The 17,333-nt window shown below is 42.2% G+C and overlaps 1 protein-coding gene across 3 annotated transcripts in view; it reads right to left on the bottom strand.

Annotated features, from left to right (window-relative positions):
- LOC142145061 (phosphofurin acidic cluster sorting protein 2-like) overlaps window positions 1-17,333 on the bottom strand; it is a 158,341-nt gene that overhangs the window by 126,173 nt on the left and 14,835 nt on the right. For 2 of the 3 annotated variants that reach the window (XM_075204540.1, XM_075204539.1), the window contains exon 2: window positions 9,364-9,609. In XM_075204540.1, coding sequence (XP_075060641.1) covers window positions 9,364-9,587 — 224 coding nt within the window. In that variant the 5' untranslated portion in view covers window positions 9,588-9,609. Of the gene's footprint in view, window positions 1-9,363; window positions 9,610-17,333 lie in introns of those variants that run through there. The other variant, XM_075204541.1, reaches the window with a different exon arrangement.

The raw sequence follows: 17,333 nt of genomic DNA, 5'->3' as shown, positions 1-17,333 counted from the left end.
ATACTACAGAGAGGACATTATACTATGGAGGAAGGAGAGTAACAGGACACTACAGAGAGGACATTATACTATGGAGGAAGGAGAGTAACAGGACACTACAGAGAGGACATTATACTATGGAGGAAGGAGAGTAACAGGACATTATACTATGGAGGAAGGAGAGTAACAGGACATTATACTATGGAGGAAGGAGAGTAACAGGACACTACAGAGAGGACATTATACTATGGAGGAAGGAGAGTAACAGGACACTACAGAGAGGACATTATACTATGGAGGAAGGAGAGTAACAGGACATTATACTATGGAGGAAGGAGCGTAACAGGACACTACAGAGAGGACATTATACTATGGAGGAAGGAGAGTAACAGGACACTACAGAGAGGACATTATAATATGGAGGAAGGAGAGTAACAGGACACTACAGAGAGGACATTATAATATGGAGGAAGGAGAGTAACAGGATACTACAGAGAGGACATTATACAATGGAGGAAGGAGAGTAACAGGATACTACAGAGAGGATATTATACTATGGAGGAAGGAGAGTAACAGGACACTACAGAGAGGACATTATACTATGGAGGAAGGAGAGTAACAGGACATTATACTATGGAGGTAGGAGAGTAACAGGACACTACAGAGAGGACATTATACTATGGAGGAAGGAGAGTAACAGGACACTACAGAGAGGACATTATAATATGGAGGAAGGAGAGTAACAGGACACTACAGAGAGGACATTATAATATGGAGGAAGGAGAGTAACAGGATACTACAGAGAGGACATTATACAATGGAGGAAGGAGAGTAACAGGATACTACAGAGAGGATATTATACTATGGAGGAAGGAGAGTAACAGGACACTACAGAGAGGACATTATACTATGGAGGAAGGAGAGTAACAGGACACTACAGAGAGGATATTATACGATGGAGGAAGGAGAGTAACAGGACACTACAGAGAGGACATTATACGATGGAGGAAGGAGAGTAACAGGACACTACAGAGAGGACATTATACTATGGAGGAAGGAGAGAGTAACAGGATACTACAGAGAGGATATTATACGATGGAGGAAGGAGAGTAACAGGACACTACAGAGAGAACATTATACTATGGAGGAAGGAGAGTAACAGGACACTACAGAGAGGACATTATACTATGGAGGAAGGAGAGTAACAGGACATTATACTATGGAGGTAGGAGAGTAACAGGACACTACAGAGAGGACATTATACTATGGAGGAAGGAGAGTAACAGGATACTACAGAGAGGACATTATACTATGGAGGAAGGAGAGTAACAGGACACTACAGAGAGGACATTATACTATGGAGGAAGGAGAGTAACAGGACACTACAGAGAGGACATTATACTATGGAGGAAGGAGAGTAACAGGATACTACAGAGAGGACATTATAATATGGAGGAAGGAGAGTAACAGGATACTACAGAGAGGACATTATACTATGGAGGAAGGAGAGCGTAACAGGATACTACAGAGAGGACATTATACTATGGAGGAAGGAGAGTAACAGGATACTACAGAGAGGACATTATACTATGGAGGAAGGAGAGTAACAGGATACTACAGAGAGGATATTATACTATGGAGGAAGGAGAGTAACAGGATACTACAGAGAGGATATTATATGATGGAGGAAGGAGAGTAACAGGATACTACAGAGAGGATATTATACGATGGAGGTAGGAGAGTAACAGGATACTACAGAGAGGATATTATACGATGGAGGAAGGAGAGTAACAGGACACTACAGAGAGGACATTATAATATGGAGGAAGGAGAGTAACAGGATACTACAGAGAGGACATTATACTATGGAGGAAGGAGAGAGTAACAGGATACTACAGAGAGGACATTATACTATGGAGGAAGGAGAGTAACAGGATACTACAGAGAGGACATTATACTATGGAGGAAGGAGAGTAACAGGATACTACAGAGGATATTATACTATGGAGGAAGGAGAGTAACAGGATACTACAGAGAGGATATTATACGATGGAGGAAGGAGAGTAACAGGATACTACAGAGAGGATATTATACGATGGAGGTAGGAGAGTAACAGGACACTACAGAGAGGACATTATACTATGGAGGAAGGAGAGTAACAGGACATTATACTATGGAGGAAGGAGAGTAACAGGACACTACAGAGAGGACATTATACTATGGAGGAAGGAGAGTAACAGGACACTACAGAGAGGACATTATACTATGGAGGAAGGAGAGTAACAGGACACTACAGAGAGGACATTATACTATGGAGGAAGGAGAGTAACAGGACACTACAGAGAGGACATTATACTATGGAGGAAGGAGAGTAACAGGACACTACAGAGAGGACATTATACTATGGAGGAAGGAGAGTAACAGGACACTACAGAGAGGACATTATACTATGGAGGAAGGAGAGTAACAGGACACTACAGAGAGGACATTATACTATGGAGGAAGGAGAGTAACAGGACACTACAGAGAGGACATTATACTATGGAGGAAGGAGAGTAACAGGACACTACAGAGAGGACATTATACTATGGAGGAAGGAGAGTAACAGGACACTACAGAGAGGACATTATACTATGGAGGAAGGAGAGTAACAGGACACTACAGAGAGGATATTATACTATGGAGGAAGGAGAGTAACAAATGTTGGAAGGTATGTGGAGTAAGAGGACGTTGTAATATGGCATAAAGAAATGCTGTAGTAACTAAATAATACAAGCACATAATATTACAGAGTAAACAGAGAAACTGGACACTGTGTATTCAGGAGAGTGAGGACATGATTTATCTTGCAGTACACTGTGAATGTAACTTGCATTTAAAAAGCTGGACATAACTTGTATGCACGTACACCCATATTTAAGTACTAGCGGATCTCAAGAAACGTCTTATTTAAATATAGGTATAAGTAGGCTCTGGCTATATGTTACTTGCCGTGTGCAGACAGACAGAACAGACTGCAGGATACGCACAATGCATATGTGTAATATCAATTACTATCAGAACATATGCAAAAAACAAAGATCTTATAAAGTTTACAACTATTAGTCCTTTAATCATTAATAAAAATAAAGGTTTAAAAAAAAGTTTAGTTTTTTTGCATGAAATACATAAAATTAGGATGTACTGTACATAAATTGCATTTTTATAGTTTATTTTACTTTCAAACATATGTTCTGGTATGCATTGTCAGTCATCACTATTGGTCGGCACCTGCTCTGTAACGGGAGCAAATGATATGGCTAAAAAACATGTATCAGAGCTTGAATCAGACAAATGTGAGTGCGCTTAACCTTGGCAAGCCCTTACTTTACAATGCCCACGTGCATCCGCCGCTTCTCAACAGTGCTCCGCCCTTCAAGTAATAGCTGTCGGACGTGTCATTTGCGTTCGGACATGAATTGCATGTAACTGCGTTTCTTTGTGTAAGGTCTGTTTCTGAGCACAGAGCAATTTCACACAAGATACAGCACATACCGAAGATGAATCAGCCCCTGAATGTGCGAATGTTACCAGCGGAGAACTATTAATAACTATTAATATATAGCAATAAGAGAGGATTAATAAGGAATATAAAGAGTAATAGAATAGGACTGGAAGGGATCTATTATTATTAATAATAATTATAATAATAATAATAAAAGAGATAAGTGTAAAGCTCACAGCTCAGCCACAATCACATCAGACGCAAATATTCCGGCCAAATACTGAGCACCAAGTGCTAAAGATGTCTCTTATCTGCTGTGTTATTAGAGAAAACAATACAATGAGCTGATTTAATTCATTCATTATATTGTACGAAGCAGCTCTCGGAAAAATAAACGCTAAAGAAGTTATTTTACTATTGTGACAGAACAAAACACTTCAGTCTATGGTAATTCACCCAAAAGTCCCAGCGTGAATTGAATACCTGGGGGTGGGGGGAGTTACTGCCCCTACCCCAACATTCTACCACTAATCTCTGTTAATCTGACAAAGCCTCTAAATGTCAAACAGGCGGCTAATCCTTATTAACAGCACAAACCCAAGAGATTTCTTTGCATTTCATGTCCTCAGTGCAAGGACACTAATTGTAGATGTAAAAGCAGAGAGAATATATAGAATTAAATAAATGTGCTGCATGGGCTGGGACATCACGTTGCAGCCACTAGTCCATCAGACTTATCCCGGCACACTCCGTTATCGCATCAGCAGCCTTAAACAACGACACTAGGAAGAACCCAGCAGAGCTGACTACCCGTTATGTAATTATCCATAATGACAGCTACTGGGGAAGGTCCAGACATCTGGGGATTTAGGAGTCTTCACCTCTGTTTCCACAGGTCGACAGACAAGCAGAAAAATGTGTCTCAGAAATCATTCATCTGTACAATCTATAGAAAGGCAAAGACTCTGACCCCCAGGGGTAAGATATACCGGGGGCACCTTCTACAAACAATCCCCAATGACAAAACTCTGGAAAAACCACCCAGAGGTGAGAAATAATGGGGGTAAATTCCACCGCAATAACCCCCCAGGGGTGCGATATAATTGGAGATCCAGAACTGCATAGAGTACACAGATAAGTTACAACAAACAACATCAACAGAAAAGTATTCACACCTGTGACAGGATGGACCTCCTACACCACCCTGTCGATGCTTGCTGGGGACCGGCTTGGTTTCCCTTGCCACCATCCCATTTCTTTATCCCAAATTGTGCCCTCTAATCGCAGTAGGAGGGGCTTCCTGCTGCCACCACTAGGCTCCTTCCCCTAGGACCGCTTAATTCTGGGTAACTCGCACTGTTAGTGTACCCCTTGCTGGGCACTTGGGCTGGAACACCTGACCTCTTGTCTTCAGATCAGGGTTGCTGTGGATGGTTCCCCCTGGCCAACCACACTGGTCAGAGCTGCAGGTAGCGGGCAAAGCGTTTGTACTAGATGCTAGGTTCCAACCTCAGAACAGCCGGATAACAGATTAGATTGATCTAATCTGTAGATCACAGGAATTGCTGGAGGTAAGAAGACGTCAAAGCAGGATCTTGAAGCAATGATGTTTTATTAGCTCAAGTGTCCTAATAAGGACAGTTACACACTAGATTATGGTACTAGTGATCTCAGAAAGTACTGCTGGAATAATGATACATTATATGGTCAAACAGTGCTCTTTTTATACACATACCCCGGCAGGAGGTTATCCGGCCCCCTGCCCCTTTAACCAATCCAGGCTGCTTCATGCATCCTGCACATAAATCAGCCAAAAGGGGTTAACACCTTTTTACATAGCTGCTAGTGGCCCCACAACCCCTGAAATATTACATCAGATATCAGGATGTAAAATCCTCTAGACTTGGAGTTAACACAATTTTATACTTTTAACAAAATTTAAACCTATCTGTGATAGCCTAAAACTTCCTGGTTGTATTGTTCAGAGGTTTCCTCTTTAACAAGGCAGGATAACAGGTAACAACTCCCTGCTGAGTATTCAATTGCTGGTCAGTCACAGATGAAAAATATCTAATTAGCCTAATTGGGATTTCCTCTAGAAAAGTTACAAAACCAAATCATGACTGTCTTAGAAGTTACAAATCAAGTTTCCTTCAGCATTTGATTATTGTATCAGAAATAAGTAGATTTCTGATACGGAAATATAACACAGTGGGCCTGATTCATTAAGGAAAGTTAAGTAAAAAATTGATAGAGTAGTTTCCTGGACAAACCATGTTACAATGCAAGGGTTGAAAATGAGTTTTCTATTCTCCACATAAGTTAAATGCTGTCTGTATTTTCATGCTGCACACAAATACTTTCTAGCTTATTAATACACTGAAATTTAAAGTTGATATTTGTGTGCTACATGAAAAAAACAGAATCAGGCAGAGTTTCGAAAATCAGTACATTTGCAATTATATAAATTGGCACACTGTGGTTTTAATTTATATACTTTTATACAATAAGTTATTTATAAGTGATCCAGCCACACTACCTTATCCCTATAAGAGCATAATTATAGCCAGAATACAGACCCAGTCTACGGCAACTATACGAATTGGAGGCCTCAAGTTGGAGTCTGTCTCTCTCAGAAAGTGTAGGGACTTAGTATGGGGACTGTTAGAATGTATAAGAGGTTTTTCCTTGTCCTCACACACACTTTAGCAGGAATCCTGATGCTGAGCTACAGGAGCAGAATCCTGGGAGTCCAGGAGATGTCCCCCAATTCAGGATGTTCCCAGACATTCTGGGTGAATAGGAAACTACACAAACATGTTTCACTCAACACTATTCAAAGTAACTCTTCACCCTTATCCTTACAAACTGGTGTAAAGCTCTCTTTCCATGTTCTCTGGGGATGTTTTTTTGCACCCCCTCTCCAGATAGAGGTGTCAACACTGCACCGAGCAGCCTGGATGGCTGGGGGACCCCAAGCTTGCGTTCTCCCTGCTTTAAACCCAGCAAGACTTTCTGAGACTAACTGAGGATTTGGAAGTGTGGGGGTTGAGGTTCACAATGCTTGCTTTTTATTTATTTCTTGTTCATTACACAGTACACTGTTTATAAGTAGTGCTCCTGATCTGCAAAATTCAAGTCCTGTTGCAAATTGCGGATGGTCATGTGCTCGAAAAAGAACACCCCCGAAAATGAGCCATGTTCACCCATATCACAACAAGATCCACCCGGACATGCAGAACATATAGGTGTGAAAGGGTCAGTAAGCAGAAAACTTGACACATCCCATGTCTGACATGTCTTGTATCTGACACGAGTACTTTAAGAACACAAACACAGAAAGTTTTTAAATTAACTTAATACAACAAAATGTCACAATGCTAATGGAAGGAAGGAGAGTAACATGACACTAAAGAGAGGACATTATACTACAGATGAAGGAGAGTAACAGGATACTAAAGAGAGGACATTATACTACAGATGAAGAAGAGTAACAGGATACTAAAGAGAGGACATTATACTACAGATGAAGAAGAGTAACAGGACACTACATAGAGGACATTATACTATAGATGAAGAAGAGTAACAGGATACTAAAGAGAGGACATTATACTACAGATGAAGAAGAGTAACAGGACACTACAGAGAGGATATTATACTATGGAGGAAGGAGAGTAACAGGACACTACAGAGAGGACATTATACTATAGATGAAGAAGAGTAACAGGATACTAAAGAGAGGACATTATACTATAGATGAAGGAGAGTAACAGGACACTACATAGAGGACATTATACTATAGATGAAGGAGAGTAACAGAACATTATAGAGAGGACACTATACTATGGAGGAAGAAGAGGCACTGGCATTAATGTAAGCACAAAAACTGTGCGGTGGGAGCTTAATGGAATGGGTTTCCATGGCCGAGCAGCTGCATGCAGCCTCACATGACCAAGACCAATGCCAAGCGTCTGATGGAGGGGTGTAAAGCACACCGACACTGGACTGTGGAGCAGGGGAAACGTGTTCTGTGGAGTGATGAATCACGCTTCTCTGTCTGCAGTCAGATGGGCGAGTCTGGGTTTGGTGGATGCCGGGAAAACGTTACCTGCCTGACTGCACTATGCCAACTGTGAAGTTTGGTGGAGGAGGGATAATGGTATGGGGCTGTGTTTCAGGGTTTGGGCTAGGCCCCTTATCTCCAGTGATGTGACTGTGCATAAATGTGATGTCTGTGATACCACTTTCATACTGCCGCCCCGGCAATATCCCGGGTTGTTAACCCGGGATATTGCCGGGGCACAGGGCAGTATAGATAAGAAGATTCCCGGGTCGGGCGGGTTCATACTGCACCTGCCCGACCCGGGTTTTAGAAAAAAAAAAGTGTAAAAAAAGATTTTAATTAATAAAAAATACATAACAAATGTTTACTTAACTTATTTTCAGCCAGCGGTGTCTCCGGTGCGTTGCCGGCTGTCAGGGGGACCTCTGGGTACTAAAATGACGTAAATTCTAGTCCATTAGAAATGACGTAATTTTAGTACCCAGAGGTCCCCCTGACAGCCAGCAACGCACCGGAGACACCGCTGGCTGAAAATAAGTTAAGTAAACATTTGTTATGTATTTTTTATTAATTAAAATCTTTTATTTTTACTTCCCCATTTTTTTTTTTTTACAGTATGAATGGTGAGACCCGGGAATTACACGGGTTGTACCATTCATACTGCAGGCGAGCGGGGTCCAACCCGGGAATTACCCCTCGCAAAATCCCGGGTCTAAGTCCCGGGATTTTAGACCCGGGATTTTGTGGTTGGACTATTCATACTGCACCAAGACCTGGGTTTTTCAGCGTGCCTCTGCAGTATGAATGGGGTATGAGTGTAATGTGTGTGCATGTAATATGCCGGTGTGTAAGTTCAATGTGTTGGTATAAGTGTAATGCATAGTTGTATGTTTGTAAGTGTTATGAGTCGGTGTGTAAGTATGTAGGTGTAAGATTAAGGTGTACGTGTGTGTAAGTGTAATGTGTGGTGTTGGTGGCTTTATAAGAAGCGGCGGTCTTTAGGACCCTTCAGCATCACGCAACTACAACACACGTCCTTACTTTGTAGGATAGCAATGAGTAATGTGAGGAGAGCGAGAGGGGAGACAGGAGGGGAGGCCATAAATGTGACAGAGAGAAAAGAGGGGAAGCAGAAGGCAGAATTAACGATTATAAATAAATCTAATAGAGGTAGAAGGAAGACAGTGGCAACATTATGAGTTATATCCAGGTCTGTGAGGTATAATGGAAATTATGAAGAGCTAAGAATGATCCCCATCTCCTCTAAAATCCACGTGAAACTTTTATCCCTCACCATAAACCCTTCACCACACCTCTCCTTCTTATATCTCTAACGTCATCTCTTTATACACAGCCTTCTGCCCTCCCCACACTGAATCCAAACTGTGCCTCACCTATTGAGTGACAACCACAAGCCACTGCTTGCCTCCCTGTGGTACTTCTTTCCATTTCTAATCAGCCCTTTCTCCTCCTGACAACTCTCTCACTGGTCCTCCCTCTCCTGTTCCAAGTCTCATTCTGTTCCCAGTAGGTTGTGCGATCTCACAAGCAGACCTCATCCCCATTGTCTTCCTATCAGTCGCCCTTCTCTTCTACCCCATACAAACATTCATGATAATAATAACCAAAAATAATGCTGCTTAAGTGATAAATAAAACATAACCGGAGAGTACTAAGATTATACTGAACTGTCTGTAAATAAAAGAAAGACAAACAGGAATAAAGTTGAAGAATTACGAATCCTTCTTGTCGATGTTACATTTATATAGTTTCTGACCATAGCTCTGACTATAGGTTGATATTATAAATCAAGGGCATCGAATGTTTACTTTCGTACCTTGGAACACAACTGGGAGAGCATCTATCAACTTCCCATGTAGCGAATAGGTTCATGGGCACAGGGGGAGAGCCAGGTCCTTCAGATTTTACCAATGTCCCCGCAACAACCAGACTGGGGGCAGGGTCCATCCCGCGACTGATACCCAAGGATGTATTCCCTCCGTTCCCAGACAGACCTACTGTGCTGCTGAGGAGAACTCCTCCTCCTCTGTCTGCCATCATCTGCTCCAACGACACAAATATCCTGCAACGAGAAGAGAATGTAACACTGAGCAGGAGGGTAATGGATACTTAGCAGGGTGCAACATATATCAGTATGCATGTATACTGTATATAAGGGCCAGCGAACGGGGCTCTGTCATATACATTGTATATAGGGTACAGACAACTGGGTCCCTGACATACATACAGTATATAGAAGATAGAGGGGTCTCTGACACACACAAAATAAATAAATAAAAATTATATATATATATGTATATTATATATATATATATATATATATATATATATATATATATAGATAGATAGATAGATAGATAGATAGATATAGATATAGATATAGATATATAGAGAGAGAGAGAGAGAGAGAGACAAGGGAGTGATTTGATTTAACTTACATGTTTTGAAGTGGTTTAAAGCAGGGCCGGATTTACCATTAGCAAAACTAGGCAATTGCCTAGGGCCCAGTGGTACCCAGAGGGCCCTCCCAGGGCTAGTGGTGAGACCAACCTTTAAAAATGGGCCGCTACTTATGGGCCAGTGCTATATGCTTGCACCCCCGGGCTAAAGTCTTCCAGCCAGCCCCTGAATAGGGGTATATGTTATGCTAAAAAACTATAGTGCTATGGATTTTTTCAGGGAGGGGGCCCCAAACCAGTATCTTGCCTAGGGCCCCATGTGGTCTAAATCCGGCTCTGGTTTAAAGGAATCTTTTTCTACAGCTAACAGCAGACTGACAGGGGTGTCTGCAGTGAAAAGTGATTACACAGAACATCTGCAGAGAACTCCTTTTTAAAGGTAAGGTGGGAGTGTCACCTGCCAATCAAGCTAGGACTGTGGGAGGGGTGTAAAGTGTAAAAACCTGTATTTCATTGTTCAATGCAACTGATGCCAGATATTGGCCAGTGTTTAGACAGAAGGACTGTGTCTAGTCAGTGTTAGGTTGTCTGGTGTCATCCTGATGGAAAGTGCACCGTTTATTTGTGAAGTGAACAATAAAAGCAGTTTATTCACCAAAAAGTTGTTTGTGTATGCATCACCAAAAGTGTGGCTATGTCACAAGTAGTGTTAGAACTGGGATGCTTAGGGAAGCAAGTTTCCGCTACCCAAACTGCGTAGATTTTAACACGGAAGAAGTTTTGAGAGCCATTGTGAATATGGCTGCTGCACAGCAAGAGCAGCAAGCTCAGGTGCTACGAGTTGCAGAGGAATAGCAGGAAAACACCAGACTCTTACGGAAAGAATTAGCCCAGGTGGGGCGTAACAGAAATGTACCACCTGGTCTGGCTCTGCAGAAAATGTCACCAGCCAATGACATAGAAGCGTATCATGTGACCTTCGAGAGAGTTGCAAAAAGGACAAATTGGCCTCCTGAAGTTTAGGTTGGCATCATATCTACCCTGCAAAGCTCAGCGAGTTTATATGAAACTGGATGAAGACTAGGTCTCTGATTATCTATGCTTAAAATCTGAGCTATTAGCTCGCATTGGGGTTTCGGGTCCAGACCAAGCCCTGAGCTACCACAGGTGGCGCTATGACCAAGAAAAACCGGGCTGAGCACAATTGTCCGAAATTTCCATAATGTAAAAAAAATGGCTGCTGCCAGAGGTCTATTCTGATTATTGAAGTTTTAGATCACTGCATTTGAGTTTGGACTGCGGTCTGCAAAGGTAGGTGCTGCAGTCGGACCCACAGTCTTATGAAGAGCTTGCCTCAGCTGTAGAGGTTTTGTGCTTTACATCATCATCAACATTTATTTATATAGCGCCAGCTATATAAAGCACTTTACAATTGAGGACAAACAGTAATAAACAATACTGGGTAAAAAGGACAAAGAGGCTTACAATCTATAGCAAATGACCAAAGTAACTGCGTTCATGCCAAAACTGAGGGCACATTAAAAGCCAAATTTGACAATCCTTGCTACAGGGCCTCATGGTAAAGCCGTTATTGACAGAGGGCCGGTTATAAAGGTGTGTAATCCGAAGTGCTTCAAATGCGGTGAGCCAGGCTACCGAGTGTCCTAAACTATAAGAACCCAGGGTCTGTTCTATTGTGCATATTAGGCCTTCATATCCAAGCTGTTGTAACATGAGTCCCACATGAGGAAGTCCTTGCTTGTTCCAAGTGACTGTGCTTATCCTTCAAAATCTTGTCCTAGCTTTGGTTGACTCTGGGAGTGAGCTTACATTGGTTTCTAGCTCTGCCCTGCCCGAAACCATAACTACTTGGTTGCCCAAGGTGAAGGTCCTTTGCATAAATGAGATGACTGAGGAGTATAAGAGAACACTTCTGCCAGTCACACATAACAAACAAACAGTTATGGTGGTAGCTACTATAGCACCTAAGCTGCAATATCTGCTTATTCTGGGGTTAGGTTTCCCACTATTTAAAGAGGTCCTCTTTGAACAAGTCTGGACGAACATGTCGGCAACTGATTCAGCGGTTGAAAGTATGGTCTTAAAGGATCTGCCTAAGAAACCACAATGTCTGGACCTTGATCTTTAGGAACTGCCAACCCGAAATGCTATCTTGGGGGTCACAGCAGGACTTCCACAAAGCTGTCACCATTGGGGGAAGCTTGGACTATTTTTTGCCCCAAATGTATGAGAGGCTGGGGAAGATAGGGCCCACTGAACAACATGTAAAAGAGGCTCAGGAACAGCAATCGAGAAGTTATGATAAAACTGCTGTAGTTCGATCTTTCAAGCCTGGGAACAAGGTCCTAGTCCCAACCCAGAAAAGCAAACTTTTTCGCCAACTGGCAAGTTCTAGAGGCTGTCGGCTCTGTCAATTACTGAGTCCATCAATTTGGGAGGAGAAGGGAGGAACGAAACGAAACACATCAATCTTCTTAAACCTTTGCATGATTAGGACCACTCTCCTCAGTTAGTAGGACAATCATCGAAAAGACTGAGGTTCCCATAGAGACAGGTTTATCTGTTAGGCAAAAACAACAGCCTGAGGAAATGATAGACCGGAATAGGGTTGTCTTCTCACCCAATCCTGGGGGCACTACTAATTTATCACAAGGTTGTCATTCTGTCAGGAGTTGTCTCCTAGCAGAAGCCATACTGCAGTCCTGAAGCCAGACGGACTGTAGTATATAGTGACACATGCACACTTGTGGTAATGTATACAAGAGAAGTTGTCGAATATGAATCACCAGAAGTGTGTGTATATATATATATATATATATATATATATATATATATATATATATATATATATATATATATATATATATATATATATACACACATATATACACGCATATATATATACACGCACATATATATATATATGTATACAAAACAAAAAGACAATTGTCAGCGCTTATCCTTTACACCGCATATCTGTGTGTATCTAGCGCATTGAAAACATGAGGTGTTAGTTCATATTTTTATCAAAACATTTAAGCCTGCACCTCAGGGCACCTCATTATATGTAGGTTCTACACTGACTCATATGCTTTAAACATCATTAAAATGGAGTTAAAATCAAATGCATTCAACTCCAGGTATAGGAGTTTACATCTAGCAAGGGCTGGCTTGTGAGCCACCTCCAAATGCACCTTAAATAGGCTTGATGGACAGCTGCTATGACAATACGGCAATATTTTAAAACAAAACCATAGAATAAAAGCAGAGATCTGCTGGGGTAGATGGCAGTGTACAACAGCCGAGAATTCACACAAGTCCAAGGTTTTGGGCACCACTGGCCTCAGCCTGTTTCACTAAGCAGAAGAACAACAAACCTCAAAATAAACACCTTGCCTGTCCAGCACTAACTAAACACACAGGAAGACCCTCTCTCCTGTGAAGGACCTTGTGTCCCAAACACATACAAAACATAGAGGTAATTGCTCACCATTTGTAGTCTCTCTCAGGAAGCATCCAACTTCCTCCCCAGGTCTGAGAGTCTGCATGTCCAGTGTGGCTGCTTTTTAAACAACCACACACAGGTGTAGTTGCAAATCAGCCTACACTTAGGCTGGAGGCCTAGAATACCTGGAATGGGCTTGATGAATGAAGCCCGTCCTCTCTACATTTTCAACCCCAGGGACCCCAACCATATTTTCCTACAGTTGAGAAACACACTTTAGAAAGATTTTCCCACATATATAAACAATCCCCCTCCTGGGGTTTTAATGTACACAAGGCAGAAAGACTGAGACATATGCCCCTTCCATTTTAGCACTTGCCCAGTGCTTCTGTCACACACACACACACACATATATATATATATATATATATATATATATATATATATATATATATATATATATATATATATATATATATATAGGGATGGAAGTGGGCTGGTATATAGTGGTAGATCACACCATTCACTTACATTTTCCATACCGCCACTTCTAAATTTCCACTTAGAACACTAAGGGCTTTTGGCCTTTGCTAAGAGCTAGTAAATGGTTCCTGGGGTTCTGGATGAAGAGTGATGGTGGACTCCATCCATTAGGCTTGTGGGCCTCCAGCTTGACGATAGGCTGATTAACACTAGCACCTGTATAAGGTAGTGACTGCAGGATCTATATATGAGAAAGCCGGTTGTGAGAAAACTATATGTGCTGGAACGTCTACTTTTTTTTTTAGTTTGACAGCCAGGAACGACTTGTGTTTAATTAGTGCCGGACAGGCAAGGTGTTTATTTTGAAGTTTGCTGTTTTCTCTGCTTAGCAAAACTAGCTGAGGCCAGCTGTACACAAAACCTGGATACTGTCCCCCTAAACCAGGAGAGATACTCTGCAGAGACTTTGTGCATTGTGACACATGCTGGGAGTTGCAGTGCCACATATCCAAGTCCAACCGGTATTTAGTATTTGGTCTGCACAATTGTGGAAACTGTTACAGTTTAAAGGGACAGACCCTCTTTTTTGGAAAACAGTGCTGATACATGTCCTGAGTAAAAATGGCTACAAAGTTGCCCGTAAAACCAGAAAACATGGAAGACATAGTTAAGGCTTTCTTTACAGGCTACATCGGTTCACCAGGAATCCATCAGGGCTCAGCATGAAGCTACCAGGGTGCAGCAATTGGTCATCAATGAAAACCAGAGGCAACAATGGCAAACTCAAGAAGCCTTTAACTGAAGTGGTACAATAGATGGCTGCAGTGGCTAAAAATGTGTCCTCCAGGTCAGTAACTAGCTCCAGTTCCAAACTAGCTAGTCACTTTCATCAAAAAACGAAGTGGAGGTGTATCTGACCATCTTTGAGAAAACCGTTGAGTGTGAGAGGTCTAAAGAAAAGTAGGCTGGCCTGTTGGCACCTCTTCTTGCAGGAGAACCTCAAAAAGCCTCCTTCGATTTAAGCACTGCAGATGCTCAGGACTATGAACAAAAGCTAAAAAACTGAAATTCTGACTCGCCTGGGAGTTACACCGTCGGTTCGACAGCAATGAGTGCATCACTGGGTTTATTCCATGGACAAGCCTCCTCCCTCACAAATGCACAATCTTATTCATCTGACCAAGTAATGGTTACATCCCGAGACATTAACCGGTCCACAGATGGTTGAAACAGTTGTCATGGACCGTTATTTTAGGTCTCTGCCCATGATTTTGCGCAAGTTGTTGAGCCACAGGGACCCTCAGACAGCTGACAAGTTGGTGAAGATGGTGAAGAGGTATCTGGTGGTAGAGGAACTACTGGCTGTACCACACACCTCTTAGATCCGTGACAGCACACTTCAGTAACATCTTGCAAGACTGTTCCATGGGAAAAGGCTGTTGGGCGGTTAAGAGGATATAAAAATGAAGATTGTTGGCACTGGGCCTGGAGACTGGCAAGAGAGGCCGTGAAGGTCCAGACCACACAAAAGACTTGACAATAATGTGCTTAAATGTTTTAGGTGTGGTATGCCAGGATATGTTGTTGCTAATTAACCAGTTATTCAAGAACCCATGTAATGCGATGCTGCCTTTGAATATGGCAGAATGTCTTCCTCTACCAGGTTAGCCTGTACTGTTTTACCTCTGGCTGAGCCAGAAAAACAAATGTGTGTAATTTTTATGGAGGCCAACCAGATAGTGGCAGAAACAAGAAGTTTAATTACTCTTGTGAAAGTGGGGTTAGTAAACTCCTCAAAATTCCTGTTGGTGTAACTTGTATACATGGTGACACCCGGTATTATGTCACTACTGAGGTGAATATTGAGACCTCCTGTGGGTCGCCTGTTGTTAATGTCTGGTTGGTGCCTTTCTTGGTGCATGATGGTATAATGGGCAGAGATTTTCCCCATTCTTGTAAATTATGGGAATCCCGTATGGTCTCAGGGGTGAGTGGTCTAGGGTCATTTGACTGCCCTGATCGTCCGCTGGCAGTAGGTGGGTCTTGTGAACCTCCAGAGCAATTTCCCTTTGCTTGTATGACTGGGGAAATAGCAAATTATTAGGGTCAAAGTGAGGCACCTCTTGCAGGGTAAAGAGAAGCTGTAGACCGAGATGAAAGTATCCTAACTGAGGTGAGGAAGGAACTGTTTGCGTCAGAACAGTTAAAAGACCAACCCTAATAAAACCCAGAGAAAATATGAGTTATTAATGGGGAGCCCGTAGAACCTGGTCGACAGGCTTCCACACATGGCCATTTGTAATGAGCTTTTGTACCAAATGATAAAAAGGGGTGAGAATGTGGTAGAACAACTGGTTGTTCATCAGTCATATAGGAGAACAGTCCTAGGGGTAAATGTATTAATGTCCGGATTCTTCAACTCGGACGTGTTCATCGTCTTTGGCGATTAAATTTAAAGCGGCGCTGCATTGTAAAGGGAAACTTCCCTTTACAATGCAGCGCCGCTTTAAATTTAATCGCCGAAGACGCTGAACACACCGGAGTTGAAGAATCCGGACATTAATACATTTACCCCCTAGACTTATCTCACGGTCACATCACAGCAGGACACTTAGGGGCAGAAGAAAGGATTTTACAGTGGTTCTTTTGGCCAGGGGTGCATAAAGAGGTGTTGGAATATTGTTCTTCCAGTTCCGAGTGCCAGTATCATGTTCCCAGACCCCATTTCAGTAGCCCACTAGTGCTCATGTCTATTATAAAGGTCCCTTTTGACAGGGTAGCCATGGATCTTGTTGGGCTTTTGTTAAAGTCTTCTCAGTGGCATCAGTATATGTTAGTGATAATGGATTATGCTTCCCAGTATCCTGAGGCAATCCTTTTGCGCAATATCTTAACCAAGACACTAGCTAGAGCTGGTGCATGTCTTTAGCAAAGTGGGAATACATAAAGAAATACTGACTGACCAAGGTACCCCCATTGTGTCTAGAATCACAAAGGAAATGTGCAAATTGTTTAAGGTTGCTCACCTCAGAACATCCGATTACCATCCCGAGAACGATGGTCTGGTAGAAAGGTTCCAAAAAACATGCTAAAAAAGGTTTAAAGATGGGAAAACTGGGATTATTTGTTGCCATATTTATTACTGGTCATTAGAGAAATTTCTCAGTCCTCTACAGGGCTCTCACCATTTGGTTTGTTGTATGGGAGATAACCCAGAGGGTTGCTGGATGTTGCAAAAAAGACGTGGGAAGGGCAACCGACTCCTTAGTGTTATTGAAAACATGTCAGATGCAAGAACAGGATTGTTCCTGTGGTGCCCTTTGCTCATGGAACAGACCCAACAAACTCAACAGAAGGTGTGTAATTAGAATGCCCAGGTACGTACGTTTATCCTGGGGGGCAGAGTTCTTATTTTGGTACCCACAGTAGAAAGCAAGT

This window comes from Mixophyes fleayi, chromosome 3 (genome assembly GCF_038048845.1).
Source record: "Mixophyes fleayi isolate aMixFle1 chromosome 3, aMixFle1.hap1, whole genome shotgun sequence".
NCBI lineage: Eukaryota > Metazoa > Chordata > Amphibia > Anura > Limnodynastidae > Mixophyes > Mixophyes fleayi.
Note: the sequence above shows the minus strand (reverse complement) of the source record. Positions and strands in the feature narration are given on the sequence as shown.